The 27,824-nt window shown below is 58.4% G+C and overlaps 2 protein-coding genes across 2 annotated transcripts in view; both read left to right on the top strand.

The window, feature by feature from the left end:
* Positions 1 to 1,992: 1,992 nt before the first annotated feature.
* Positions 1,993 to 6,691, top strand: FGFR4 (fibroblast growth factor receptor 4; the record flags this gene model as incomplete). The annotated part of the gene is given in 17 exon segments (XM_079542253.1): positions 1,993 to 2,074; positions 2,781 to 2,877; positions 2,879 to 3,039; positions 3,129 to 3,218; positions 3,308 to 3,474; positions 3,555 to 3,678; positions 3,866 to 4,056; positions 4,138 to 4,276; positions 4,359 to 4,552; positions 4,714 to 4,859; positions 4,959 to 5,080; positions 5,163 to 5,536; positions 5,666 to 5,788; positions 5,867 to 5,937; positions 6,162 to 6,299; positions 6,370 to 6,475; positions 6,545 to 6,691. Coding segments are annotated over 17 exon segments (2,472 nt in total).
* Positions 6,692 to 12,249: 5,558 nt separating this feature from the next.
* The window catches only part of NSD1 (nuclear receptor binding SET domain protein 1), a gene marked incomplete at both ends in the record, with an annotated part of 51,000 nt that continues 35,425 nt past the window's right edge, over positions 12,250 to 27,824 (top strand). Inside the window, 2 exon segments of the mRNA XM_079542600.1 lie at positions 12,250 to 12,870; positions 25,880 to 26,015. Of these exon segments, the coding sequence (XP_079398726.1) occupies positions 12,250 to 12,870; positions 25,880 to 26,015 (757 nt within the window).

Raw genomic sequence — 27,824 nt, 5'->3', positions numbered from 1 at the left:
ATGCCAAGAGAAACTTCCAGGAGGAAAGAGCCCCCTGGGCTCCGCCCCCCCCCAAGAGCTGCTGGCCGCGCACGCTGGCCGCAGGTGCGACCGCAGCAGGACCGGCGGCGAGCGCTGGGGCCAGGCACAAGGGGCGGCTGTGTTCCCGCAGCCCCGGCTGCCTTCCAAGAGCAATATTGTTGGCACCAGGCAGGCTCCCTGCGCCGGCAGTGCATACATGGGCCTTTCATGACGGGAGTGGGGATGATTTACTGCCTGGGGGAAGGGGCAGGGGTGGGAGGATGGAGCCCCTGCGCCCAGCCCCTCATGCGTGCCGCTGCTGCGGGGCCCCGCACACGAGCGGGGCTGTGGGTCTGGCTGGGCACAGGCAAACGTTGGAGATCACCTCTCACAGGGCAGAGCTCCAGCTGCCCCATGCACCCCGTGCCCACTTCTTAGCACCCCCACCCTGGGCAGCTCAGTGGCCATGGGAACGCGTGCTCCTCGTGGTGCCGTGGCAAAGCAAGGTTCCAGGGCAGGGCCGTGCTGTGGCACAGGGATCCGGCACTGGCACAATGCCCCCTTGTTGAGCTGCTGGCGTGGCGGTGCTATGGCGGTGCTGCCGGAGGCGGGCAGCAGGCGGTGGGCTGTGCTGCCGTGAAGGGCTTTTTGTTTGCCTTCAGTTGCTGCTATAAATCAAGCAAGGCAGCCCAAGCCCCCCGGCCCCTTGGCTGGGAGGGGAGCAGCTCCCTGCAGCCCGCACCCCACTGCCCCGTCCTGGCAAGGGACGAGTTGCCGGCACAGGTCCCATGTGCCTGCCTGGCTCCATCCCCACTGCAGGAACCAGGCGGGGATATGGGGGGTCTCGATGCCCATCCCAGGCTCCCAGCACTCTTGCAGGGTTTCGTGCATCCCTCCCCAGACAGCCGCAGGGGATCTGCTGCTCCCAACACTCGGGGCTCGGCTGCTACCTCTGCCTCGCTGGGCATCTCCGTGCCCCTCGCTTTTGGTGTGGTTTGGTTTAAATCGAGCCGAACCCAACATTTTTCTGCGCTTCCGGCACTTTGCAAAGCTCTGCAGAGGCAACTGCTGCTCCGTGAAATTGATGTTCTCGTCCGCTTCACGCATCGGCGGGAATGCGCCGTGCAGAACAGCTGCTGGGGGCTGCGGCGGTGGGGGCTGCGAGAGGGGAGCGGGAGCCCAGGAGGAGAGCGGCCGTGCACGGGATGAGGCACTGCTGCGCCCCGAAGTCACGGCGCCGCGGGATGGGGGTGACAGCGGCAGCCCCGAACGGCGCAGCACCGCAGCTCCGTCGCAAAGCGGCTCCGGGAGGAGCTCCGGGGCTCGGCTCCCGGCTCCGTTCCCGCACGGACCGGAGAAACGGGACGCTGCCGGGACTGCTCCCGGTGCCGGGGGTCCCTCCGGGGAGAGGTGTTTATGGCGCGGATTAGGGCCGGGCCGGCCCCGCCTCGCAGCCCCGCGGTGTTTTACGACGCAGCCTTATGGGCTCCTAATGGGGGTCACGGCCACTTGATGGCCCCGGCAGCGATAACGCCGCGCTAATTGCAGCGGCGGCAATTAGCCCGCGCGCCCCGGCACGGGAACGGCGCCCGGCAACGCGCGGCGGGGGCTGCGGGCTGCGGGCTGTGGGCGGCGCCGCGGCACGGCCGGGGCCCGGGGGCGGGGGACGGGGGGTGGGCAGCGGGCAGCGGGCGGGGCCGGAGCCGCCCCCGGCGAGGCCGCCCGCGGCGCCGCGTAACCCGAGCGCCGCCCTACAAAGTGCCCGCGCCCTCGGCACAGCGCGGCGGGGTGAGAGTCGGGGCCGCCATGGGGCCGCGGCGCTGAGCGGAGCCCGCCCGGCCCCGCAGGACTTTGCCCGGGCCTTCCCCGCCGCGGCCGGTGCGGAGCTGGAGGAGCCGCGCCGTCGGGGCTCCGCGCAGCCGGCTCTGCCCGACGGCCGCGGGGCAGCGCAGCTCCTCGCCGCGGAGCAGCTTCCCGCGGGAGGCCCGGAAGATGCTGCCGCTCTGGCTCGTCCTGGCGGGACTGCTGCTGGCGGCCGGCCCGGCCTCTTCCCACCGCGGGGAGATGGAGCCAGGTACGGGTGGGACTGGGGGGGGGGGGAGCTGAGGGCGGCTCCGTTACTGGCTTTTTCCGATCCCGCTTCTCGCAGCCTTCGCGGGTCGGCAGCCCGGCTGCGGGCTGTGCCGGTGCGGTGCGGTTGGGCCGTGGCGGTGCGGTGGTGCGCACGCGGTGCTGACAGCTGCGGGATTCGGAGCGCGGCGGCAGCGCGTGGGGCACGCGAACGGGGCAGGAGCTGCGGGTCCCGGCGCAGCCGTACGGTCGCTGAACCGCCGCTGCTTTGGTTTGTCCCGGCGGTGGTTTTACTCCGAGCGGCTCTGGGTTTGGAACGGAGCAGAATGTTTGCTTTGGAACTGCTTTCCCAGCGTGGGCCAGGCCCGCGGTGTGGGGGAATTGTGGGGGGGTGTTGATGCTGAGCGCTCCCAGTCCTCTCCCGTCCCGGTGCGTTAGGATGAACACGGGCACCCTGTGCCACAGGCCCCTCTGGATGGACTGTGGCACGGGTGGCCTTGGCCGGGAACACGGCAGTGCCAGGCCGCGGGGAAAGCCTTGTTCCAGTGCCCGGGGGCAGAGTCCGGCCCTTGCACGAATCTCTGTCTGGACGGGGCGGCCAGGCGCTGTGCCGTTGTGTGTGTGCTGTGCACACCGGGAAGAAACGTGGTGGGACCCTGCTGTCGGGGCGCGCTGTGCGCAGTGTTGAGCGCGTCTCTCCCGGGCTGCAGAGCTGTTTGAGAGCCCGCTGCTGGAGTCGGAGGAGGAACACCTCCTGCTGGACCCGGGCAATGCACTGAAGCTGTACTGCGATGCTAACCAGAGTGGTCTGGTACAAGGAGTCGCAGCTGCTGCTCCCCGGGCCCCGCGTCCGCCTCCAGCAGGGCGTACTGGAGATCACCGAGGTTGCCTACGAGGACTCGGGGCTCTACGTGTGTCGGGCGCGGGGCTCCGGGGAAGTCCTGCTCAACCTCACCGTCTCTGTAGTGGGTGAGGGCCCAGAGCAGCGCTGAGGGGAGCACAGCCCGACTTCCCCATCCTGCAGACGGGCATCCCTCGTGACCCACTTTCCCTTGCAGACTCGCTGGCATCGGGTGATGATGATGAAGACAGCGATGGGGATGGTCCCCACGGAGACCGCAGCGAGGAACCCGTCTATGTGCACAGAGGTGAGTACTGCCATGGGGGGAGCAACTGGGGGCAGCCCCCACCCAGGGCCGTGGAGCCGCATCCCACAGTGCTCACTGTCGCTCCCCAGCACCTTACTGGACTCACCCGCACCGCATGGACAAGAAGCTGTATGCTGTCCCTGCCGGGAACACGGTCAAGTTCCGCTGCCCAGCCTCGGGCAGCCCCAGCCCCAGCATCCGCTGGTTCAAGAACGGGCGTGAGTTCCGGGGGGAGCACCGCATCGGGGGCATACGGGTAAGGGCCCCCCACGTCATCGTCCCCTCCTGGTGTCTGGCTCAGCTGCAACCCCCTGAACCTGTTGCTCCCCATCGCAGCTCCGGCACCAGCACTGGAGCCTGGTGATGGAGAGTGTGGTGCCCTCCGACCGCGGCAACTATACCTGTCTGGTGGAGAACAGGTTTGGCAGCATCCGCTACAGCTACCTGCTGGACGTGCTGGGTGAGGGTCCGCAGGTGGTGCCGGGAGGGATCCCTACTGCCACTGTGCTGGGGAGAGGGGATGAAGGCAGAGGAGCCCGTCCTCACCTGCTCTACTTGAGCAGCCCTAGTGTCCCAGCAGCTGAGGGAGGTGGGGTTGGGACACCTCTGGGTGCTGTGGTGACGCTGCCCCTGTACCCTGTGTGCAGAGAGATCTCCGCACCGGCCCATCCTGCAGGCGGGGCTGCCTGCTAACACCACTGCCCTGGTGGGCAGCGACGTGGAGTTCTTCTGCAAGGTGTACAGCGACGCCCAGCCCCACATCCAGTGGCTGAAGCACATCGAGGTGAACGGCAGCAACTACGGCCCTGACGGGGTGCCCTACGTGCAAGTGCTCAAGGTAGCATCCGGGGGGGGTGACAGGGGCACACAGAGCTTGTCCACACACTGGTGTGCTCACGGTCCCTCGCTCTGCCCGCAGACGGCAGATATCAACAGCTCTGAGGTGGAGGTGCTGTACCTGCGTAATGTCACCATGGAGGATGCAGGCGAGTACACCTGCCTGGCAGGGAACTCCATCGGCCTCTCCTACCAGTCGGCGTGGCTCACTGTGCTTCCAGGTGGGGCTGGGATTAGGGCTGGGCTTAGGGCTGGAAGCAGCACAGGGACCGTGGTGTAGACTGATATGTGCTCTGCCTCTAGAAGAAGAGCTGGTGCACGAAGCCGAGGCCCCTGAGGCCAAGTACACCGACATTATCATCTACACGTCGGGCTCGCTGGCTGTGGCCATGGCCCTCATCATTGTGGTGCTGTGCCGCATGCAGACGCTGTCGAGCAAGCAGCCCCTGGAGCCCATGGCAGTGCACAAGCTCTCTAAATTCCCACTCATCCGACAGGTGAGGGCTGAGCTGGGTGCACCTTGGTGATAACTGGCCCTGCTGCTGCCATCTGTCTCTGTCACCTCGTCTGTGGGGCTGCCCTCACCCGGTTGCCCCCGGCAGCACTGGGTCTCAGCATAAGTCCCGGGTGTCTGAAGGCTGCTGTGCTGTCCCTGCAGTTCTCCCTGGACTCCAGCTCATCAGGGAAGTCCAGCACATCGCTGATGCGTGTCACCCGCCTCTCCTCCAGCTGTGCCCCCATGCTGGCAGGCGTCGTCGAGCTGGACCTGCCCCTGGATTCCAAGTGGGAATTTCCCCGAGAAAAGTAAGGATCTGAGGAGGGCTGGGGCCAGCAGTGCCGTTGCCCATGGGCTCAGAGCGGGGTCAGCCCCTCGTGTGCTCATGGCTCTGCCTCCCCTGGCAGGCTGGTGCTGGGGAAGCCCCTGGGTGAGGGCTGCTTTGGGCAGGTGGTGCGGGCAGAGGCGTACGGCATCGACAGGCAGTGGCCGGACCGAGCCGTCACCGTGGCTGTCAAAATGCTCAAAGGTAACATTTCTGCTGTGGTGTCTGGGCACAGCTCTGCACTGGCGTCACCCCAGCACGCAGTGACACAGCCCTCTGTCCCCAGACAACGCCACCGACAAGGACCTGGCTGACCTCATCTCCGAGATGGAGATGATGAAGCTGATGGACAAACACAAGAACATCATCAACCTGCTGGGAGTGTGCACGCAGGACGGTGAGGGGCTCGGGGGGGCAGGGGGCTGCTGGGGTGGATGGGGCAGGACTGAGTGCTGTGTGCCCTCCCCAGGGCCCCTCTATGTGATAGTGGAGTTCGCTGCCAAGGGCAACCTGCGCGAGTACCTGCGTGCCCGGCGGCCCCCCATGCCTGATTACACCTTCGACATCACGGAGCTGCATGAGGAGCAGCTCTGCTTCAAGGATTTGGTGTCCTGCGTCTACCAGGTGGCCCGCGGCATGGAGTACCTGGAGTCCAGGCGGGTAGGGATGGCGGTGTGCGCGCCACAATGTGGGGCGTGAAGGCTGGGCATCTCCTGGGGGTAGTGGTGCCGGGGGGCCTAGGGTGGGAGCTGCCATCTCACACGTGAGGTGATGTGTTCTCCCTGGCAGTGCATCCACCGTGACCTGGCTGCGCGCAATGTCCTGGTCACAGCAGAAAATGTGATGAAAATTGCCGATTTTGGCTTGGCCAGGGATGTCCATGACATTGATTACTACAAGAAAACCAGCAATGTGAGTGTGGGGCTAAGTGCAGGGCAGGGTATGGGTGGAAATCCGTAAGCCTGGCTGAGCTGAGGTTTGTTCCTGTAGGGCCGCTTGCCTGTCAAGTGGATGGCGCCTGAGGCCCTGTTCGACCGCGTCTACACCCACCAGAGTGACGTGTGAGTGCTGGGGCCATAGGGCTGCCATGTGTTCAGGGTGAGGTAGCACTGCAGGGCCTTCAGCTGTAAGGCAGGGGTGCTCGTGCTCCATGGGGTGAAGCTCTGCTCTGGCACTGGCCAGAGCTCTCATCCCTGCTCTCGGGGCACAGCAGGGTGAGGGAAACAGGGCCCTGCCTGCTGTGGGAGGGGTCTGGGACAGTCACACCGTCCTGTGTCCATCGCAGGTGGTCCTTTGGGATCCTGATGTGGGAGATCTTCACCCTGGGTGGCTCCCCGTACCCTGGCATCCCCGTGGAGGAGCTCTTCAAGCTGCTGAAGGAGGGGCACCGTATGGACTGCCCATCCAACTGCACCCACGAGCTGTGAGTACTGGCGCTGGGGGGGTGGGTGAGTGGGGGGTGGCAGCACCCCCATAACGTGCCTTCATCCCAGGTACATGCTGATGCGGGAGTGCTGGCACGCGGTCCCCTCACAGCGGCCCACCTTTAAGCAGCTGGTGGAGGGCCTGGACAAGATCCTGGCAGCCATCTCAGAGGAGGTGAGGGGAGGAGGGGACGGCCCCTGCAGGGGCGCAGGGCAGGCAGTGACAGCGCTGTGTCCTCTTCAGTACCTGGACCTCTCCATGCCCTTCGAGCAGTACTCTCCCTCCTGTGAGGACACCACGAGCACCTGCTCCTCCGACGACTCTGTCTTCACCCACGACCCATTGCCGCTCGCTCCCTGCCTCTTTGCCTGCCCCAGTGGCAGGACTTAGGGGTGGCAGGGCCAGGCGATGCCAGCAGGTATCCACACAGGGCCGTTCCCCACTTCTCTGGGGCTTCGCTTGTTGGGGACTGAGCTCCTCCTCAACGGTTCTGCTTCGAGCCTGCAGCCTGGCAGCGTCAGCCCCTGCCTCACAGGGGTGGGCATCACCCCAGGGCCCCCCTGGCATCGCCTGGAGAGTCAGCTGTTGTCCAGTGCTTCAATGGAAGTGGCTCCTGGGTGGAGCCCCGCTGCCTGCTCTGTACATAGCCATAGAGATGAATATTTATGTACATGAAATATCGAGCTGATAAATTATTACTATTTTTTTTTTTTTAATAGATCTTGGTGCAGTTTCTGGTCTGCTCCCAGGGGTGAGGGAGGAAGGCAGTGCTGCCGGGGGGGGCAGTGCCACAGGTGCAGGAAGTGGGGTCCTGTGCCTCCAGCCCCACTCTAGCACAAAGCACTGTTGCATCTGTTCCCCATTAGCTGCTGTTGCGCTAAGCCACCGTGAACTCCGCTACCAGCATCGCCCTGAAATTGATCCACCAACTGCTGCTGGCTCCCAGGCTGGGAAAGAGCCCCGGGCCCCGCACAGTGGGGTCCCCCCTCCCCACCTAGACCTGCTCCGGGACACCCGATAAAAGTGAGTTATGGGCTCTGCACTGCCTTCTCCTAACCCCGGTGCCCCTGGGAGCGGGGTTTGGGAACTGCAGGCCTTGCTCCTGGTGCCCACCTTGCCTTACTGCACCCAGCTCAGCTCCACAGGGAATGTGGGCAGGCAGGGGCTGCAGCTGTCTCCCTGGATCTAGGGTTTCATCTCAGCTCCTCTGCTGCAGTGAGGGCTGGGTTTTGCCGTTAGCCCTGGGATCTTGTTTCCTTCTCCAGCTTCCAGCTGCAGGGGCAGCTCCAGTGGTGGGGAGCAGCCCCTCGCACATATGGGAGCTGGCTCTGGGGAGCAACGTGCCCCAGCCACAGGGCAGGTGGAAGGAGGCCCCCTGGTCTCACCTACACACTTGTGCTGTGCTGGCACTGGGGTGCAGCCACCTTTGGCTGCATTGCATGTATTTTTGGAGTTGTCCTAGGGTTCTGCTCCCCACTGCAGGGGGAGCCCAGCCCTGCTTTCCTTCTCCCAGCTCCTGGCTGTGGGTCCCTACTCCCCCTATTCCCTGGACATACCTCTCTCCATGGCTCCCAGACCACCAGCAGGTGTGAAACCTGCCCGGGCCCTACAGCCTCCCTGCCCCGAGGAAGGATCCCAGCTGTCCACTAATGTGCCAGAACCAATGCATTTAGCACAGCCCTGAATGGGGCATTCACATGCCGGAGGGTAAACTGCCCAGGCAGAGGGGGGGGCTGTCCAGTCCTGGCCCCTTGAGCCACAGGAGAGCCATCCCTGGGGATGGGACTGTGCCATGTCCCATGATCTGTGTGCTCACAGGCTGGGCCAATTCAGCACATGCGTGCCCCTAGCACCACTCCTGGGGTCCCAGCAGTGCCCAGCACTGTGCCCCAGCCACTGCTCAGCATCTGCTGCTGTCCTGCACACCCGTGCATCCCCTCCATCTCAGGGCTGGGAAGCACAGGGGTATGGGACATGGGGCAGGGGAGGCTGCAGGGCGTCCCGCAGCCTCGCACCAACTGGAAGATGGTTTTATTGTTGAACATTCCTGGTGTTTTCTGTCAGGGCTGAACCAATTGTCCTTAATCCGCCAGGCTCTGCTGGCCAAACAAGTGTGGCTGAGCCACCGGCATCCTGTCCCCACGAACAGGCCCCTTTTGTGAGGGGGATTTAGCGTGTAGCCCAGTAAATCCCGCTGGTTTCCTGAGGCACCGTTCCCACACGCCCTCCCCCAGCTCCGGGCCCTGGCACCGGGCCCCGGGAGGTGCCACGCTGCGGGGCCGGGGCTGCTTCACGCGGGACGTGGGACCTTTCCTGCTCCGCTGCCCACGGAGAGCCCAAAGTCCCGGGGGTGATGCTGAGTGCCGGGGGCACCGAGACACTTCCTGATGCCAGCCCATTGCAGGAGATGCCTCCGCTTAACGACCCTCTGTTATCGGGAGGGATGGTGCTCTTGGCTTTTCTCCCCAAAACAAAGGAGCCGGGATCTTATCTCCCGGCAACATCTGGCTTTTGTGAGATGCAGAACACCTCTGCCCTGAGGCTGGGTGGTTGCTGGGTGCGGCAGGAGGCTGCGAGGCGCCGGGCTCTCCCCTCTGCTCACACCGCTCCGTGAGCACAGCCGGCCTTAGGCAACGAAGGGAGGGCAGGGAAACGGCACGACGGAGTCCCACGCGTGATGGTATCCCACGCTGCTTCCCGGGAGCAGGGCTGAGGAAAGCGAGACATCCGCGTTCCCGGACATTGGCCTGCGACCAAACCCCCACGGCCGCACCGCTACGCCGTACAAAAAGCCCAACGCTTGCACTCTCCCGTGGATGCACACGCATGCACGCTTGCAGTATCGCGCCCAGATCCCGGTGTACTCACACCATTGGAGCACGCGAGGCCTCCCCGCATACAAACACGCTCCCCCCGCACGGCGCACACCGCGCACACCCGCACCTCGCGGGCAGCCTCGGGCCGCAGCGCTGCGGGGCTGTGCGGGCAGGGCGGGCCGCGAGCCCCATCTCCCGGCCGGCGGCGGCAGCTCCGTGCAGAGCGGCAGCGGAACGGTCGAGCGCTGCCCCGCTCTTCCCCGGCTCCCAGGACGTATCTGCGGGGAAAAACGTAACGAGGCCGGCGTGGGGCATCGCAGCTACCGCTGGCCCTGGGCACAGGGCTGCCAGCTCCGCGGGCAGCGAGGAGAACGCCGAGCCCCGTCCTTCCAGCGCTGTGCCGTAGCCCCGCGCCGATCGGCGCTGCCCTCTGCAGCTGCCCCGTCCCCCCACGCCGTGCTGGCGCCCAGTGACCGGCTTCGGGGCCCTGGTTCCCCACCTCCCCGTGCCCTCGCGTTGTCCCGGGTCCGACGTTCGGGGCTGTGGGTAGGGCAGAAGGTGCCCAGAGAGGGGACCCCCGCGGGACTCCGCAGCCGATGGCGCGGCCGCGGGCACCGTGCCACCAGCACAAAGCAGAGCCCATCCCCTCGGCCCGGGGCCTGGCGAGCCGCGCGCTCCCCGGGGAAGGGGCCCCTGCCGGCCCTGCGGGCAGGATGCTCCCCGCTCCTCTCCTCCTCTGCTTCCTTCCTCCCGGCCCGGCCAGCCCTCCCCCTGCCCGCCAGCTTTAACCCTTTCGCCCGCGCTCGCCAACCCCGCGTTCCCAGAACCCTTTGTGCTCCGCTCCGGGGCTGCGCTCCCCCCGGCCCTCAGCCCACCCCACGGCGTTGTGTGTGCGGTAGAGCCCAAGGGGCGCCGGGAAGGCGAGCGGGCGCAGCGGGCAGAGACCCCGCAGTGGGAAGGGCTCGGGCAGAGACCCCGCAGTGCGCACACAAAGGCGGCCATGGCTCTGCGCTGTGCTCTGAGCGGGAGCGCGGCGGCCGGAAGAGCGTCTGCAGGGACGGCGGCAGCCCCGCGAGCGCGGCTCGGATCGGGAATGGTGCCGTGTGGGGCACCGGGACGGGGCTCAGGGGCTCGGGCCACGCTGGGGGTGCCCACGTGCTCTGTCCCCGGCACAGACACCAGGCCCTGCCCGCAGCACTCGTTTCCCCCCCCCCCCCTCCCCCCGAGAACAAGGGGGAACGAGGCGGGGGCCCATCCCGGTGCGGGGCCCATCCTGGCACCGCGTAGCCCCGGGAGGGCTGCGAGGCGCGGAGCCGCTCTGTGCCGCACGCGGAGCCCTGCCCGTCCCCGGGGGTATTAAATAAAACCACCGCCTTTATTTTGGGAGTGTGACGGCGCGGCGCGGGGCACGTGGCTGCGGGAGGAAGGAGGGAAAGGCGCTCCCGGGGCCTCGAGTGGCAAGGGCGCGGGGCGGCGTTCCTACGGGTCGCCGCGCCCCACGCGGGCCGCGACACGGCGGTGGCGCATCGACGCGGGGACGGCGGCGGGGCACCTCCGGGCCGGCCGAGGTGGTCCCGTCGGGTCGCAGGGCGGTGCCGCCGGGCAGCGGGGCGCGGGGCGGCGCCCGACGCGGGGCCGGGCTGCGTCTTGCCGCGATCCCGCCGTGCCCACCTGCGGTCACCGTCGGCGGTCGGGACGCCCGGCCGTAGCGAGCCCCGCGGCCTCGGGAAGGAAGCGCAGCGCCGAGCGGCCCCGCAGCCCCTGCCCGGTCGGGAAACAAAGGGCAGCGGCGCGGGCGTGGGGGGGGGCCAGCGCCGCACCGCGCCGAGCCCCGCGGCGGCGGCACGCGGCCCGGGCAGCACCGCCCCGGTGTGTGCCACAGCCCCGCGCTGCCCCCGGCCGCTGCCCCCCGCCCCGCGCCGTGCCGTGCTGAGCCGTGCCGTGCTGAGCCGTGCCGTGCGGTGCCGTGGCGCGGCGCCCGGACCCGCGCGGCTCGTGGCGGAGCCCCCGGCCTCAGCTGGAGGGAGCGACGGAGCTGCCGCCACCACCGCTCGGGGGACGCCGCCGGTGTGCGGGGAGGGGCGGCCCGGGGCCGGCGGCGGGACGGGTGGGAGCGCGGCGCGGCGGGGCCCGACGAGGACGCGGCCGCCGGTTCCCCGCGGGCGAGGCCGTGCCCGGCGGTGCGCGGGCGAGCGGTGGGGAGCCGGGGAAGGGAGCGGGCGGCGGACAATGGCCGGGGCAGCGCGCGGGGCCGAGCCGGGCTCGGTGCCCGCGGGGTCCGAACGCCTCCATTTTGTTGGCGCCCGCGGGCCCGACACCCGCCCGTAGGCCCCGCGCGGCGGCTGGGTGCGGTGGGGCCCGCAGGTGAGGCGCGGCACGGGCCGTGCCTGCGGGGCCGGGGCCGCCGCGGAGGGTGCGGGCCCGCAGGCCGCCATGTGCGCGGGTCGGGCCGGGCCGGGCCGCAGGTGGGAGCGGGGCCGGGCCGGGCCGCGTCGGGGGGGGGCAGCACTGAGCGGCCCGGCTCCGTGGTCGGGGGGGGGGGGAGAAGGGGGGGCGCCCGCCGCGGGGTGTGTGTGGGGGAGGGGGGGGGGGAAAGCTGGGGGGGGGGGGGCGCGCGAGCGCGCGCTGATTGGCCACCGCCGAACCCCAAGAGCGGGCGCGGGGGGCGCGCGCGCAGGCGCGGGGAGCGCGCGCCCGGCGGGATGGCGGCGGCGTCGGGCGCGCGCATGCGGGGGAGGGAGGAGGGAGGCGGCGGAGGAGCGCTGGCGGGGCCTGGCCGGGCCGGGTCGGCGCGTCTCCTTCTCGGGCCGCAGCGGGGGCAGGCGGCGGCGAGCCGGCCGCGGCGGCCGCAGGTGAGCGCTGCCTGGCGGGCGCCGCCTCTCGCCGAGCGGGCCGCGCGAGCGGAGCGGGAGCGGAGCCGAGAAGCGGAGCGAGGCCGGGCGGAGGGGCCGCGGCCCGGGCCTAGCGGCGCGGCGGCCGCCTCCGTTCCTCCCTCCCTCTCGCCCTCCCTCCTTCTCGCCCGCGCGGGGCCGCGGAGCGCAGCGGGCCCCGGGGCGCGGCTGCCATTTTGTCGCGGGCGGCCGGGCTGACCCCATTGTGCTGTCGCCCGCAGGTGGATGCCCGCCGCCCGGCATGGAGCAGGCCTGCGAAGTGAGCCGCCGCAGCTGCCTCGTCCCGTTCGGCACCTCGCTGCCGGCTGCCGAGCGCAAGGGCGGTCCGTTCGGCGAGCCCCGCGGCCCCGAGCCGCCCGCCATGCAGCTGGCGGCCGCCAAGCCCGGCTTCGGGCAGGACCCGTCCTCCTGCTACATCCCGCTGCGCCGGCTGCAGGACCTGGCCTCCATGATCAGCGCCGAGTACCTCGGCGGCCCCGCCGACGGCGCTGAGGCCCTGCCCGACCCCGGCTCGCCGCCCCCCCGCGCCCCCGCGCCGCAGGAGCCGCCGGGCGGAGCCGGGCCGCAACCCGCCGCGCTGGGCTTCCCGCTGCTGCTGCGGGACGGAGGGGACGAGGACGAGGAGGAGGAGGAGGAAGAGGAGGAGGAGGAGGAGGAGGAGGAGGGCAACGAGACGCCGGAGGAGGACGACGAGGACGAGGAGGAGGAGGACGACGACGACGACGACGAAGAAGAGGAGCTCGAGCAGAGCCGCGGGGCCGGCAGCCCGGAGCCGCCCCGCCTGCAGCCGGCGGAGCTGCCCGGGTCGGACGGCGGCCCCGGGGAGAGCGCGGAGCCCTCCGGCAGCGCCGCGCTGCAGCTCGTAAGCGGCGCCGGGGCGGGGAGAGCGGGGGGACGGCCGGCCGCACCGGGCGGGGGGAGCGGCGCGGCTCCATCTTGCGGGCCCGGCCGGGCCGCGGCTGGCAGCTGACATCGCGGCGGCCTGCTGGCAGCCATCTTGCCGAGGGACAGATTTGACACCAGCGCTGCCGTCGTTGGGAGCCGCTGTGCCGGGCCGCGGCCTCGTCCGTCTGTCCGTCCGCCTTCACGTGTGCGGTGCGGACGCAGCTGTCACCGCCGGGCGGGCCGTGCCTTCATCGCACGGAGCTCTCACCGCACGCGTTTTATTATTTTTTCCTAACGTAGGCATCGTTGCCGTCATTGCTGCAAAATTAGTTTGCTGGGATTCCCTCCCCCCCTTTTTTTTTTCTTCCCTCACTCTGCTCTCGGCGTGTTTTCTGGCAAGGTGATGGGTCAGCAGGGGACCTCTCGCATCTCTTAGCACCTGGATTGTCAGAGCTTTGTTTGGGTGTGAGGTCCCGAGCTGCAGGGCTGTCCCCCCACGTTTCCTCACCACACATTACTATTTTTTAAATTTCTTTGTAAATGTTGCTCGCATTCCATCAGGTTCTTTCCAGACGTGCTCAACGAGCAGAAACGCTGCAGCTCCGAGTTCTGACAGCACTTGAGTGCACATGACGTATATGGAGCTCATTTTTGAACGCGAGTAAAACTTTGGGATGGGTTTCAGCATTCCTCAGCTGAGCTCCCGGAGTTATTTATAGGCACATACATCCGTTATGCAGCAGTTCTTAGAGATCTTCTGTGTTTTCCTCGAGTGCTTTGTTTTTAAATGCGATTTTGTTGATTTCAGCTTGCTTCGCACCAGGTTTGAGGTATGATTTGATGCCAGGTGTGGAATGTAACCCATGTGACAGCACTGATCCTGCAACCGTTTTGCTCTTTCTCATTTCAGCGTGGCTGCTGCTGCCAGACAGATGCTACTGCAGTATTTGTAGGGGTGCTCTCGCCCTCGTTCATTGGGGAACCTGTTGTGTTTTTGCTGCGGGAGTTGCTTTGGGGCACTGCAGGGCACGACCCCACAGTGTGCGCCTTTGGGAGCAGCGGTGTTGTGTGCAAAGCTCGGACCCGGTGCTCTGAGGCAGAGGCTGCTGTCAGGCTGAGGTCGGTGCGTAGCTTTGTTGAGCGAAGCGGGGATCTCAGACATGTGCTCAGTGATGCGGTTGTGGGAGGGTCTCACGTTGTAAACAGAAGCGAGCAGAGGTACTTCCACTACGCTTTGCTTCTACTATCGGTGGCTTTGCTGCGTGCACTGCGGCGCTGCAGCCTGAATGGTGAGAATGCTTGGTGATGGAGCCCGTTATTTGGGCCTGGAGTGAAGGGCTGACTTTCAGTCCAGCTGCCGTCCTGCATGCCCTGGTGTGCCATTAACCTCACAGAACTGTTAAAAACTTTTTTTGTTGTTGTTGGCAACTTGAGATCCTTCCTCTTCATCTTCCTTCTGATAAGAGCAGGTTGTCAGAGAGGTCATTCATTTGAGCCCTGCTGTTTGTGCGGTGGGAGGGCTTTTTGCCTGTGCCAGGTTACCACTGAGAAAGAGTTCACATTTTTTATTTTGAATGTGACGCAGTAGCTATAGGAATAGCCAGGCTTGCCCTCAGATGCTCTATTCATTCAGGCATTTAATTCCTGTCCCCTTTAGTTTTGGGTGACTCGAGCAATCTTTCTCTGAGATCCTGCTACAACTTACCAGAACCACCCAAACAAACCTAACAACGACACAAAACTCAGGAGCTCCACACCACTATTTTTAGGGCAGCCTGTCTGGCGGGGCCGCTCGGATAACCCCGTTTACCCACTTTCTCCTTCGCTTTGCAGCAGTTCTTGGTCAGAACCGCTATTCCCAAACCCACTGCCCCTTCAGTTTTGCCAGCAGGACAGCATGCAAACAGCAGCTTTCGGACTGTTTCAAGCTTTCGGGATTCGCTGGGTCGTTGGGAACTCTGAAAAGGCCGATTTCCCAAGTGCCAAGGGTGCTTCCCGCAGAAGGGACAGCACTTGACTCGGTCTTTGTGGGACGCATCCCGGGTGGGCAGGCAGGCATTGTGTTGCAGGGGGCTGTTAATAGCGCTTGGCACGCCCGGCCCAGGTAGCATTCAGGTGTTAAGAGGGATGCGCATATTCCGAAGTTATCTTAACAGCCGCCTTAATCATGGTTAAGGTTTGCTGAAACTCAAAGCCGAGAGCGCCGGGTTTTGAGACAAATGACAGAAGCCGTTGTTGGGCCATTGTTGGTGTGACAATGGGGCGACTGGGGGCAGCTGATGGCTCCTCCGTGGTGCTGTTGGATCGTAGCTATTTACACCGCAATGGATGGACGCTTTGTACATTTTTCTGTTATCAGCTTGATGCCAGTCTGTCTACAGCAGTTTCCTGGCCTTGCAGGTTGTCCCGCGGTGGTGTTTTGCAGTCGGGTGGGCGCTGGGGCCCGAGGCTGTCCCTGTGCCCTGCTGCCAGAGCTCCAGTGCTGCGGTGTTGGAGAGGCGGTTTGCTCCTGGTATAATTCTCGTGTTGAAGTTTTGCTTTTTTACAAACGTAAGTGTTGTACCTAATTACCTTTTGCTTTGCCAGCTCGTTGTTTTTTAATTGCTGCCCACAAAGTATGTTGGATCTGCTTAGTTCGTGGTATACAGTGCTTGAAACTGAGGTATTGCACGGCGTGCAGCCTTGTGCCGTGCATTCGTGTGCAGGAGCCCATGCACACGGGGTTGGAGCTGCTGGGGTTTGGTTCTCCAGAACCGAACGGTGTGTAGCATGCTCAGGGTGCTTAAAAAACGAAGGGCCGGCGAAGTGATCTCTTTAAGCCTGGGATTAATCCTAATACGCTGAAGGGTTCTATTGCTTTCTGTAGCCGCGGCTCCGTGCTCCTGTTACAAAGTGTCTGTCCTGCCGTGTGTGCGTTACTGCGGCTCTCCGTTTGTTGGCAGGCTGGAGGTGAAGGAACCCTTGCCGTTCTGTAAACGATTCTGAGGGCACTGTCCTGTGCCGGCGCTCTTTCCCAGAACCCTCACTGCTGAGGCTTGTGCTGCTGGGATGATGTTGTTTCCTAGAAGGTGCAGAGCTGGACCTCACAAGGCTGTGAAACCTGCTGGGCCCTGGGTTGGGAGTGACTGCTGTCGTTTAGATGCGCCTCCATGCTTTGTGCAGAGCTAAACTTATTCGCAGAGGGATTCAACCATGGTGGGCATCCAGGAGAACATGGATGTTTCCATGGTTTGGGCACGGTCTTAGGCTCCGTCACAGCTTGGCCGTGCATGTTGATTTCCTGCATGCCTGTGGCTGTCAGGCTGTGATGGCACAGCGTGCCCCGTTTGCAGTGTGCTGAAGGCTGTGTGCTGCAGGGCCAGGTGACAGCCATGCCGTCCCTGTGGGCTGAGCGCTGGCTCCTGGGAGCATTTATCCAGCATTTGGCAGCGATGGCTCTTTTTGTTTCGCTTGTATTTGTTCTCTAATCTACTATTTCTGATTAGGTTCTGTTTATTCATGTGATGTTACCAAAAATAATGTGGTTTCTTGGTAAGCAGCGCGGTGTGGAATGCGTGTGATCGATGCCTTTGCAGTCCTTACGGGGCCAGGCGGGTCTCTGCAAACAGCAAGACCAGGGGTTTGGTTTGGACAGTCTCAAAGGTGTGGTTTTGTGGAATAAAATGTCAAAAACCTGTCACTTCTGCTTTCGAAATTCAAATGGAAAGTTCAAGCTTGGGTAAGAGAGACTTCATTCAAGGCACGTCCTGGTTAATATGCTGTCCATAGTCATAAGTAATTAGTCATCCCTTGGTCAAGCCTTTCGTGTAGGGCTGTTGCCAGAGGAGCACAGACTTCACTCAGCATTTCGGTTCTGGTCCGTACGAGATGCGGTGAGCCTGGTGCATCCTGCTGCTGCGGGAGGGGAGCAGCCAGTGGCACAGGATGGGCTTTGAGATCCCGGTGCCCCTCCGCTTTCTGTTTGCTCGCTGGTGACTTGTGAGGGGAGGGGCAGCTCCCAGACCTTGGGGCTTTTGTAACGTTTTGTGTTGTTGAGAGAATGATGGCGTTACAGTTTCCTCCACAGCCTTGCTGAAACTTGTGGCAGTGGCTCGGTGCGATATTGTTACAGCGGTTCCTGACCCCAGGGCAAAATGCTTCTGTTGTGCCTGCCGTTTGTAGCCCTGCCTCCTTGCTTCAGCCTCGCCTCCTGTTGTGGAGCAGCTTCTTTAGACCTCAGTGCTTCCTGGCCCAGGAGTGGAGTTGAGCAGAGCCACATGGAAAGGTTTCATTTTCAAAATGTCCTCACGTTAACTGAACAAATCTGTATCTCATCCAAGAGCTGTCAGCTCTGACGGTGGGTGATAAGCTACTTAAGCCTCAGGAAAAGAAGTGGTGTTATTTGAATTATTCTTGAGATTGTGTATGTTAAAAACACCTTATTAACTTAAAAATCAGTGTTGAGGGTAGCGATTAACTCTCATTGTTGTTGCTTAGAACATAAATCAGCTTTTCCTGCCTGCGATTGACAACTTCTTGTGTACAGCCATTGGGAATGGCACGGGGACCAGAAGCACCTGAAGGAAGAAACTCCAGTTCCTGGCAAGGGCTGGGCACGTCCATCAGGAGTCTGTGAAAACATCACGTTAATGTCACTTCTGATACCAGGAAAAGGTGACAGATGTTTTGTTGTGTCTGCACAGAGCCATCTGTGCTGCACAGCGCAGTCCTTGCCCAGTAAAATGGGGTTAAGTCCTTTATGGTGGTTAAGGCATTGCCAGGATTTCCACGTTAATGGTTGGAAAAAGGTCTGTGAGAGAATCTGCTTTGAATTAGAGCAGCAGTTTTCAACCTCTGGTGATTTGTGGACTCCTAAACACTTGCCAGGTGCAGAGTCTTGTATAGTGAATTTAGACCTATCAACAATAGCATTGCTTTCTTTTGTGTAATTCTATGGCTTCGGAGCATTCTTCCGTGGAGGTGAGCGTGCAGAGTGTGGAGCTGCAGAACACACTGCAGGCATTGGATTTGGTGTGCGACCATCCTGAATTTGGTGTGCAGCAAAACCTGAAAGGCACCACAGGCTCCAATGCTGGGTGTAGGCACAGCGTGCCTGCATGGAACATTTACTGGAAGTTACAATGTTCCTTCTCTGTCGCTGCACTGCTTGTGAGAAGGCCACTCTGGGGTTGGAACTCATGTGCAGTTGGTGCAGCACAGGTCATAGGGCTCCTTGGTGGGGTGTGCGGCAGCACTGAGGCTGGGGATGCATCCCATCTGCTGGTCTGCCCTGTCTGGGAGTGCCGTTGTGGTTCAGCTGGTCCTTGGGCGCTCCTGGCCATGCGCTGCCCAGCAGAGCGTGAGATGCTGCTGCACTGCTATCTCTCTTCTCTTTGTTTTTATCAAATTAGAAAACTGTTTCAGAGCAGCTGCTCACGGCGGCTTCTGCAGCAGTGATTGAGTGTTCCGCAGAGATAAGGCTGGACTTGGTGCACAGCAATCTCTTCTGTGTCCGAAAGCGTTGATGAATCCAGGAGTGTGCTTTGCCTCTCTTGAGGGATGGGAAAGCGCTCATTCGGGCTGCCGTGTTGACTTTGTGCAGTTACCACTGAGATTGCATCGAGCTTCACTTTGTGCTTCTTTCAGAAGAACAGCAACAATAATGAGGAGAAAAGTCCTTGTGTGCCATCTTGTCCTCGTGTGCCAGCACTTGGCAGAGAGCTGCCCTGGTCAGGAAGCCGTTATGCACATCTCTAGCACAGTCTGAGCAGCCTTTTACTAATTTGACCACAGCTGCTTTGAGGTCCAGCTACAAACGAGTGGCAGGACTGATGGCCCCAAATGTCCGTTCATCTGCCAGCCCCCCAGTGCTGCATTGCAGCCATGGCACTGCCTGGATGTGCATGGGGTGGCACTTCAGGGAGTGTTCCCAGTGCTGAGCCCACCTGGGGAAGGCAGCTGCCTCCCACTGCTGCCCCTGTCCAACCCTGGTGTGAGCAGGTGGGGTGCTCATCTGAGGAAGCAGCCTGCTTGTTGCTTAGCAAGGCATTAATTCTTGATAGGGAACTTGTTCTGTGGGTTACATATGGTGTAAGATGGTCCCGAGTGCTCTTTGAGACTGCACACGGACACTGCACGGGTCTTTAGGGAGGAAGAAGCACAACAGCTTTACTGGTAATAAAATAGCAGAATAGTTGCTGTTAACTTTCAGGTGCCCATTGAAGCACTGCACTGGGCACTTCTCACTTTTCACTTCACTCTAAAAGTTTTCACTTTTAGATATGCAGAATTAGGTTTTTGTGCATGCAAAACCCCAAGCGTTGAGCTGGCGACAGCAACCCAACACCCAGAGGATGGTGTGGGTGTTTTTAGGAAGAAATGGAGATTTTGTTTTGGGATAGGGAGTGCATTACTGAGTTACCTTCCCACTGCTGGTGGAGAGGCGCAAACCTTCCTGTTAGCTGATGCAAGAAGGGTGCGGAGCAGGATGGTTATCTGCTTTTAATTGTTCCTTCTTTTGTCCTGGTGCTGGTCTGTTTGGTTTTCCCAAACACCTGTTCGGACTGCTTACTATTTTGGATAATGTGATGACTGTCCACACGTTTCTGATTACCAGTGAATCAATCAGGTGCTTCTTAGCTTGTTGGCTGTGCTCAATATGAGGGTGAGTGCATACAAAGCAGGATTCCCAATGGAAGGGTTAAGAACCTTCTCAAATGCAAGTTTGCAGGATCTGACTGAAGCGTGAACTTTCCTCGGGATGTAGCTCAAAGTGCTGGTAACAAGAGGTAATTAAGTGTAAGTCCATGTTACTGCTCGTGTTCAAAAACCGATTTCATTTTAGTAGGGAAATCTCAGCAAAAGCAACTGAAATCTTAAAATCTTCTTTTGAGTGTTATGTTTATCATCTTTCTTTGTTGTTGTTGCTTGGAAAAATGCTTCTATGGAGTTCCATGAGGATACCTGCTGGCTTTGGGGAGGTTATGGTCCTGTCTCAGCGCTGTCAGTGCGCTGTGATTAACAATGTGGGATCTCACCCCCCATCGCCTGGGGAGAAATCATAATTTCTGCACAAAAGGAAACTTGCAAGCCCCAGTTAAGTGTTCATTGCTTTAAAGAAGCCCCTGGGATTAAATTAAGAAACAAAAGTGTGAGTGGTTGCACGTACACTGTACCCCAACTGCTAGTTCTCGGTTGCTGAGTTTCAAATAGACATTCACTCCTTGCAGTGCACACATGCTGTTCTCTGGTTCTGCATCTTCCTGGTTGCAGCCAAAGTCACAGTGAATATTTCTGTGCAATTTGTATACGGCTTTCATTTCGTGGGTTTTGAAATGTTGTTTCTGAAAGCGATCGCTGCGTTTATCAGATGCCTTGCTTGTAAATGGTTTGATAGAATAAAGGAACACAGAAACACGGTTGAAAATCGGGCATATCTGACAACCTGGTTTCATTTCAGTTGTTCACCAGTTCATGGATTGCAAGAAAATATTAGTTGGCAGTGTCTTTGTGAGGCTTAGTGAGGTTCTTGAAACAATTAGTGTGGATTAAAGAACCCGGCTTTAAAGGAAACTTAGTTTATCATTGGAAATGCACGCAGATAAGCAAGCGCATGTGGGCAGTGCCAGGCATAGTTCATCCTCTGTCAGTGCTCTGAAATGCCCTGTGTCTGTGGATTTTTCTTCGTTGGGTGTTGGGAGAAGTCTGTTCCCTTTCCCACCCGCTTCCTCCTTCCTTCTGCCTCTCATCTTGCTGCTGTTTGTTTCTGGTTACTGCGATGCCGAAGTCCCGAAGCTTCATATCACACTGCTGTTCTGTTCAGTTCCTAAGCAAACGTTGTCACCATTAAGAAAGCAGTGAAAACAGATGCTGTTACCTGGTTGCCTTTCTGTCTGAGACTCCTGAACTTGAAACAGTTGCTTCAGGAAATACTCAGTGTAATGCAACCAACTCTCTTCATTTCAACCTTTTACAGCATTGCTTACGTGCCTAGCAGCCTTTCCATTTATAGGCTGTACAGCCTGGGCCATGGTATGTAAAAGCCAGCCAGAGGACACGTATCAAGGCGCACACGGAGAACAGGAAATCACCATCTCTGCAGTGTGTTCTACTAGTGAGCACTGAATGAGCAAGTATCGAGCACTTGTCTGTGGTGGCGTCCCAGATACAAGGTCATGTGTGCTGTGGGGTGGATGTAGGTCAGGCTGCCGGAGGGCAGGCCGGGCCCTGGCTGCTGAGGTCGGTCCCCAGGGATCCTCCTGTGGGAGGACAAGCGCATCCATGGTCCCGGTGACGTGGGCTGCTTGTGGCTCTCCAGCAGGCCTCTGGTTTCCATCGTTGCGTCACCGCCTGCCGGCACGCTTGGTGCGGTGATTTCATCACGCAGGTGTTGTGGTTTGCGTGTCGTTGTGGTGTTGGTAGGTTGGTTTTTTTGTCTTTGCAATGCTCAGCCTTCCCGTGCAGGGCTGGCCCTCCCTCTGGGCGTTCTCCAGCACAGCTCTACCTGCACGGGTGCACTTTGACCTCTTTTTGCTTCATTCCAAACACTGCTTAAGCTTTGAAGCAGGTATAATTTAATATTCATTTATTTTTTTTTGGTCAGGTTTGGTTTTGATTTCACAGAAGCTTATTTAAAAGAATCTTTTCTAATGTCAATTTTTTTTTTTTTTTTACTTCATCGCAAGCAGTCATTAATTTCCATTCTTAATCTTGCTTCATTGTTGTTCTTCATTTCATCTTTTTATCTTTTCACACAACATATTCACGAGCACAGATCCTTTCCCAAGTCCCATCTTCTCCTGTCTGCATTCATTCATTTCTTGGGGCACAGGTGCTGGAGCTGAGTGAAGTAATGAAGTTGGAGTGGATCCCATCAGGATGGGAGGCTGGAGGGAAGAGGAGGACTCTGGTAGGAGTCTTATTTTTAAACTATGTAAGAAGCAGACATTGCATAGGAGTTCTATGTCCCAGGTTTGTCCTGTTAGTGTTTCTTTGCTGGAATGATGAGCTTCAGATTCAGCAACACCAGATTCTGGTTAGAATCGGGGGAACTCGCTGCCATTCTTTTCCTCGTGTTTGGGAAAATGCTCCTGATCAGTGAGCCTTAAGGAAGAAAATCTGGGTGGGAGACAGGAGACTGACTCTCACCAAAGCTTCAGAGAGGGGCTGCTCCAGCAAGGGGAGGCTCAGCGAGAGCCCTGGGTGTTGCTTCCAGCATTGCCGTGTGCTCCAACTCAGGTCGGGGTTTCACTACTACCTGGCAGCTGCTCCTGCTATGAGATCTGCTCACAGATACCCCAGGCTGCTGCTGCAGCACCTTCAGCAGGCATCTGCTGTGCTTCAAGGAAATACGCGAGGAAATGCACAGTCTTGCCCTGCCTGCTGTTAGTGTCATTGTACTCTGTTGTTTAACTGTTGTATGGATCTGCCTTCTCCTGCCTTCCCTGGCTTTTGTCCTGTACGCTCTCACCTGTGCCAGGCCAGACAGCATCTGTTTTTGCTGTGGGTCTGGGCTTCCTTCTTTCTTTTCAACATCTTTCTTGCGTAGCCTGTCCTGCTGCCCCAGCCTTTCCAATAGCATTTGCTGTCAGTTGTCTTACTCAATAAATAATGTTGTGCTTATAGTTAAGAAATAAGCCATAGAAGGGTTCTTCCGGCCTTGGTTTTCCATAACGGCTTTCCAAAGGAGGTCTGAATGACCAGTGTGCAGGGCCGTGCTGGGTGCAGCCCTGTCAGGCTGAGCTGTTGGGGTGCATAGCACAGAAAATCTCGCCTTGTGGGCTGAGCATACAGTTGGGTGTCCCTGCACATTGCTGGGATGGCAGCTTCCCACTCCCACTGCTGGGACACGTGGTGCCTGTGGCTGTGCCATGCTGGAGGTGGCAGCACAGTCGAGCTGCTCCAGGGATGGTGGGTGCTGCAGGAGGGTGCAGCCTGCAGCTTGTGTGTTCCTGTGCTTTGCACTGCTTTTTCCAGCAAGATTAATGGGTTGAACGGCAGTGTGAGGTGACAGAGCTGAGAGCGGGCATAGGACAAGCTTTGTTTTTGTTGCTGTTTAATGATGTGGTTATTTTAAAGGGAGGAAGATTGCTGAAAGACAGTTGAGGACTTAGAATATGTCATGAAATGCGAGCTGACGCTCAGCTTCACTCAGCAAGTTACCGAGGCTGATGTGTTTTTGCATAATACAAATTCTGGAGATGGCTGTCAAGGCAGAAGTCTTGGTGTTGTCCTGTCATGCACCTCACTCAGGGTCGCCTTCTCGGCAGTCGGTGCTTTTCTTGAGGGTCTAGTATGGTGGAGAGGGTTTGTTTAAAGAACACCCACAATATATGTTCTTGTTCTCTCCAAAAATAACACGAAACGGTCTGAAATACTGTATATAATCTGAAGTTGAGACTGTAGCTTGTCTCATCTGAACGGCAAATGAATGCCAGACAGCTGATAAGAGAGCAGACAGCGCTCACTCCCTTTGGGAGAACGGCTGTGAGAACACAGACTGTCACGGTGAGTGCAGATGGTGCAGGTCGCTGTGCTGTCCTTCCTCGCTGCCCCGCTCACCTCCTTCAGATCTCTGCAGTGCATTTCCACTGGAGTCACAGCACAGCTCCTGCCCTCAGTGCGGCCACTCGCTGGTTTTGTTCTTTAAACACGTGAACGTTTTAATGCCCTGTGGATAAACGTTAATTATTCTGAGCACGTGTAAGGGCTACATCTGAAGTTGGGTACTTTGGTTATGAGTTCAGAAAAAGTGGGGCTTTCTCTAGTTCATGGAAAAGTCATCCTTGCTGCAGGGCTGAAGTTCTGGACATTGGAATTTATTACCAGTTTAATCTTAGTGTAATTGTACTTAGAGGGGAATTTGTTGTTTCCTTCTGACCAAAGGAATGCATGCTTTGAGGGTTGCAGTTATCCATGGCACTGCAGTCAAAAGGAGAAGACTTATACCTGGAAATAACTACTACTTTTAGGGAGGGGAGGAGCAGTGTAAGAATTCAGCCTGCATCCTCTTGATGCTTTCTGTAGCTGCCAGGGAAGGGACAAGGCAGGCATGAGAATGGCTGCGGACAGACTGACGCTGAAACGCCTGCTGGATGCTTGGGAAGAGAGTTAAGTGCTGAAGCATTGTCTTTGAATAGCTTCTTGAAAGCCAAGTTTTCCTTGGGCGGCTGTGTTTGGTATGGGAGGGTGACAAAGCGTTGATTTAAATGCAGACTTGCCTCCAGGCGGGGGCTGGGGGCGTCGCTCAGGTGAATCAGTGTGAATGACTTGGCAAATCCGCACATAGCTGGGCTGCTGGCCTAGCTGACTGCACTGCGATTACAGCTTTGGGATGCAGGTGCCTTGTGTGCACTCTGCAGCAGGTTGGAGTTTCGTTTTGTTACAGTATGTACGCACACCTTGAAACCCGGCGTTGAAAAATGCATAAAATATCTTGGGTAATCTTCCTTTACAAGAAGAGCATGTGCACTGATAGGGAGAAAAAGTGGGTTTGCATCTGAAAAAGCATCAATGTCTGAAGTGCCATCAGGTCTGCACCTCTGCCTCCCGCGCTCAGCAGCCCCCTCCCCGTGCCTGTTCCCACTGCCGTGCCTGTTCCCACTGCCCTCCCGAGCTCTTGCTCAGAAATAAGTTATTGAATGGCTTTTGATGGCTGAGTGAGAGGAATTTCAGCAATGGCGTCTATAGGGTAATTACCTGCTTTATTTCATGTAACAGAGAACTGTATCCTTTTGTAGTCTCTAGAACCACGTGGAGAGATCCCATAAAACTTGACCTGCGGTGGGATATGCCGTTTATTGGAGAGATCTGTTGTGGTTTAGCCACTAGAATGTTGAACTGTGAATTGCAGGAGATGTGCCTTAAAGAGTGGCGAGCACAATGGAAATGTGGAGTGAGAAGGTGCATATTTGTGCCGTGACAGCTCTAATGGGAAGCACATTGCTGATGCTTGCTGGCTAAAAAACCTGCAGCACTGCTCAGAGCTCTTATAGTGCTGAAACCACCCGGGACAGGTCATCAGCAAGTGCTGGCAAACAGGAGCAGATATGTGGGAACCTCCAGCGCTCCGTCCCGGCTCAGCTCATCAATGCAGGGCGGCTCCAGGATCCCCACCCCAGCCCCAGTGCTGCTGGTGCCATGGTGTCCAACCAGAAGGTCGGGAAGCAGAGGGATCTGCTCTCTGCTTGGCGATGGTGAGGCAGGAATGGCTAAGCAGTGTTAGGGATGTGTGTTGTTGGGTGTTTGTGTTGTGAGGTTTTGGTGTTCTCCTGATTGCTGCAGTGCCCGCAGATTTGAAGTGCTTTTGGGTGTCTGCACAGAGCTGCTCCTTGCAGGAAACAGATGGGTCTGTGTTTTGCACTTTTGCTGCTCTTGGGGCAGAGCAATGGCAGTTCTGGTCACGTAAACCCAACATTAGAACAAAAGTGTTTTTTTTTTCCTCTGTAGTTACATGAGATTTCAAATGTTTTATGAGAAAGGTTTTTTTCCTGAGCATATGTAAGAAGTGAGACAGTCATTAGCATTGTACGTACCTGCTCTTTTATTTGCTCTTCTCATCACCTCATTCCAGTCAGGAATAATTCATTGTCTTTCATTACTTTTTCTGCACATCACAACCTCTGAAATTAAGCAGTTTGTGTTAGTGAGGTCATCGGAGCTGGTTGTGACTCAAGGTATTGCCCTGCTCTGACAAATGGATGAACTCTGAGTGCAGTCCTTTACCAGCTTACATTCCTCACTGGAAGGGGAAAAAAAAAAGCCCAAGAGAAGAAAACCCAATCCAATAAAATCAAACCCTAGTTTATTGTTTTGTTCTCTCAGAAGGATCAGAAGAATGATGGTATTCTTTGAAGGTGTAGGAGCCACTAAGTAAAATCAGGACTTGCTTTTTCATGTAAATATCTCTGGTGGCCAGATGTAATCTGCATACAGGGAAGGGGGAGGCAAGGCTCTTTAGAAGCATCTGGAGCTTTAGTGATTTCTTGTGTTCTGATTTTTCCCCAAAGATCCGAGCCAAGAAGAAACCTACTCCAGTGAAGTATGAAGTTGGGGATCTTGTTTGGGCCAAGTTCAACAGACGCCCGTGGTGGCCATGCACAATTTGTCATGACCCAGTGCTGGACTGTCACTCAAAAATGAAAGGTACTGTATCTACTCAGACTGCAAAGTAGGGGAGTTGTATAGTTCTTTATTAATGAAAAAAAAAAAAAGGAAGACCTTGATCTGTGAAGCAGAACTACACCAGGGAGGTGAGAGGAGGATGGGGCTAAAGCTGAGGAAGTGGCACAGGCAGCTGTTGAATGTGTAGGCTTTGGTTTCCATGGCATAAGAGGGGTGAATATCCAGAATGAGTGCAGGCCAGTGCAGGAGAAAGAGCAGCTTCCTGACAAAGATATGGAGAGAAAGGTGGATCAGAGAAGCGAGGGCAGCGTAGAGCAGTATGAAAAGGGTGGGCACACAGAGCTGGGTGGGCTCGAGTGGGGAGGGAAGCTTATGAGCAGGAGATACTGACTTTTTGCATGGTCTCATGGCGATAGGGCAAGAGAGAATGGCTAAAACTGAAAGGGGAGATTTAGGTGAGACGTTAGGTAAAAATTATTTACTCAGCTTGGTGTGGCACTGGCAGTGCTGGCCAGAGCTGTGGGTGCCCCATCCCAGGGGGTGCTCAGGGTGAGCATCAGGATGAGCGGGATGGGATCCTGCGCAGCCTGATCTGGTGGGGGGCAGCCAGCCCACAGCAAGGATTGGGATAGATGGGTGTTAAGGTCCCTTCCAACCCAAGCCCTTCTGTAACTCGGAGAGCTGGCCAGGCTGGGGATGAGGAGGCAGGAGGGGCTTTGAAGTGGAGTTGGGGTGAAGCAGCGTATCTGCTGAATGCCTTAAGGTGTTACATGGACGTGTGAGAGGAAGTGATTTTGTTGGCTCTGTTCGGCACTGGGAAGAGGGGGCTGTTTATGGGGTTATATCAGGAAAACCTTGTGATGGAGCCACATGTGTGAAAGCTTAGGGCATAGTGTGTTAGTGAGACTAAGAGCCAGCTGAGTGTGAGGGAAAGGGATGGAAGGAAATAAGACTGAGCTGCATGTGTGTGAGCACAGGGAAGAAGAGGGTAGAGTCCAGAAAGGATGGGAGTCACACAGTATGAAGATGGAGGAGCATAGATATGTGGTGAAGAGAACAGAGGAGAAGTAATTGTTTGGGAATTGCTCTTTATTTGAAAGCTCTCACACTGCTTTTAGGATCATATTGGCTACCATGGGGAGACTGCCACAAATTGAAAGGCTTATTTATTTCTTCCGGTTTTCCCTTTCTGGTTTGTTTTGTACTGTGAGTAATGGGAAATCCCTAGAGAATGGTGCCTTCTGCATCTGACAGCTCCCCAGCCCAGCCTAAGAACCAAGTGCTGGGAATGAATAGACCTTTCTACTGACCACAGACTCAGAACTGTGTGCTATTTCTCTAGAGGCATGAAGTAGCTTTTCCTGTATTGTGCTCACGTCGACTGCAGGTTTGGTTGCTGTAGTCTTTCTTACTGGTTTTCCAGTTTCTTCTTCATCTTCTGGGAAGTATTCATCCTATTGTAGATAATACTGAGTGTGCAGGTGTAAACAGTCCCTTTTGAGCTTTCAAATTACCATAAAGGATGTTGCCTGAATCCACCTGTGTTGTCCTGTGTCCTACCATCCACGATGAAATTATGGACAGGATTTAATACGTACATCTGTCCAGCAATCCCCTCTCAGCCTGTGCACAGTAATTTCTAATAAAGAAATTCTGCAGGGAGGGAACATCCTATTAACAAATTCCAGCACAGTCTACTCTCCAGCTATGTAATAGAATCTCCTGTTGTGTTTTATCCATGTTGAGATGAAGAAAGCTCTGAGGAAAGATTTCCAGTTGTTATTCTTTGTAATCTATTCATCTCACCTCCCTGAGTGGTGCATGGCAGAA

This window comes from Tetrao urogallus, assembly GCF_951394365.1.
Source record: "Tetrao urogallus genome assembly, chromosome: 14".
Taxonomy (NCBI): Eukaryota; Metazoa; Chordata; class Aves; order Galliformes; family Phasianidae; genus Tetrao; species Tetrao urogallus.
This window is presented reverse-complemented; position numbering and strand designations above follow the sequence as displayed.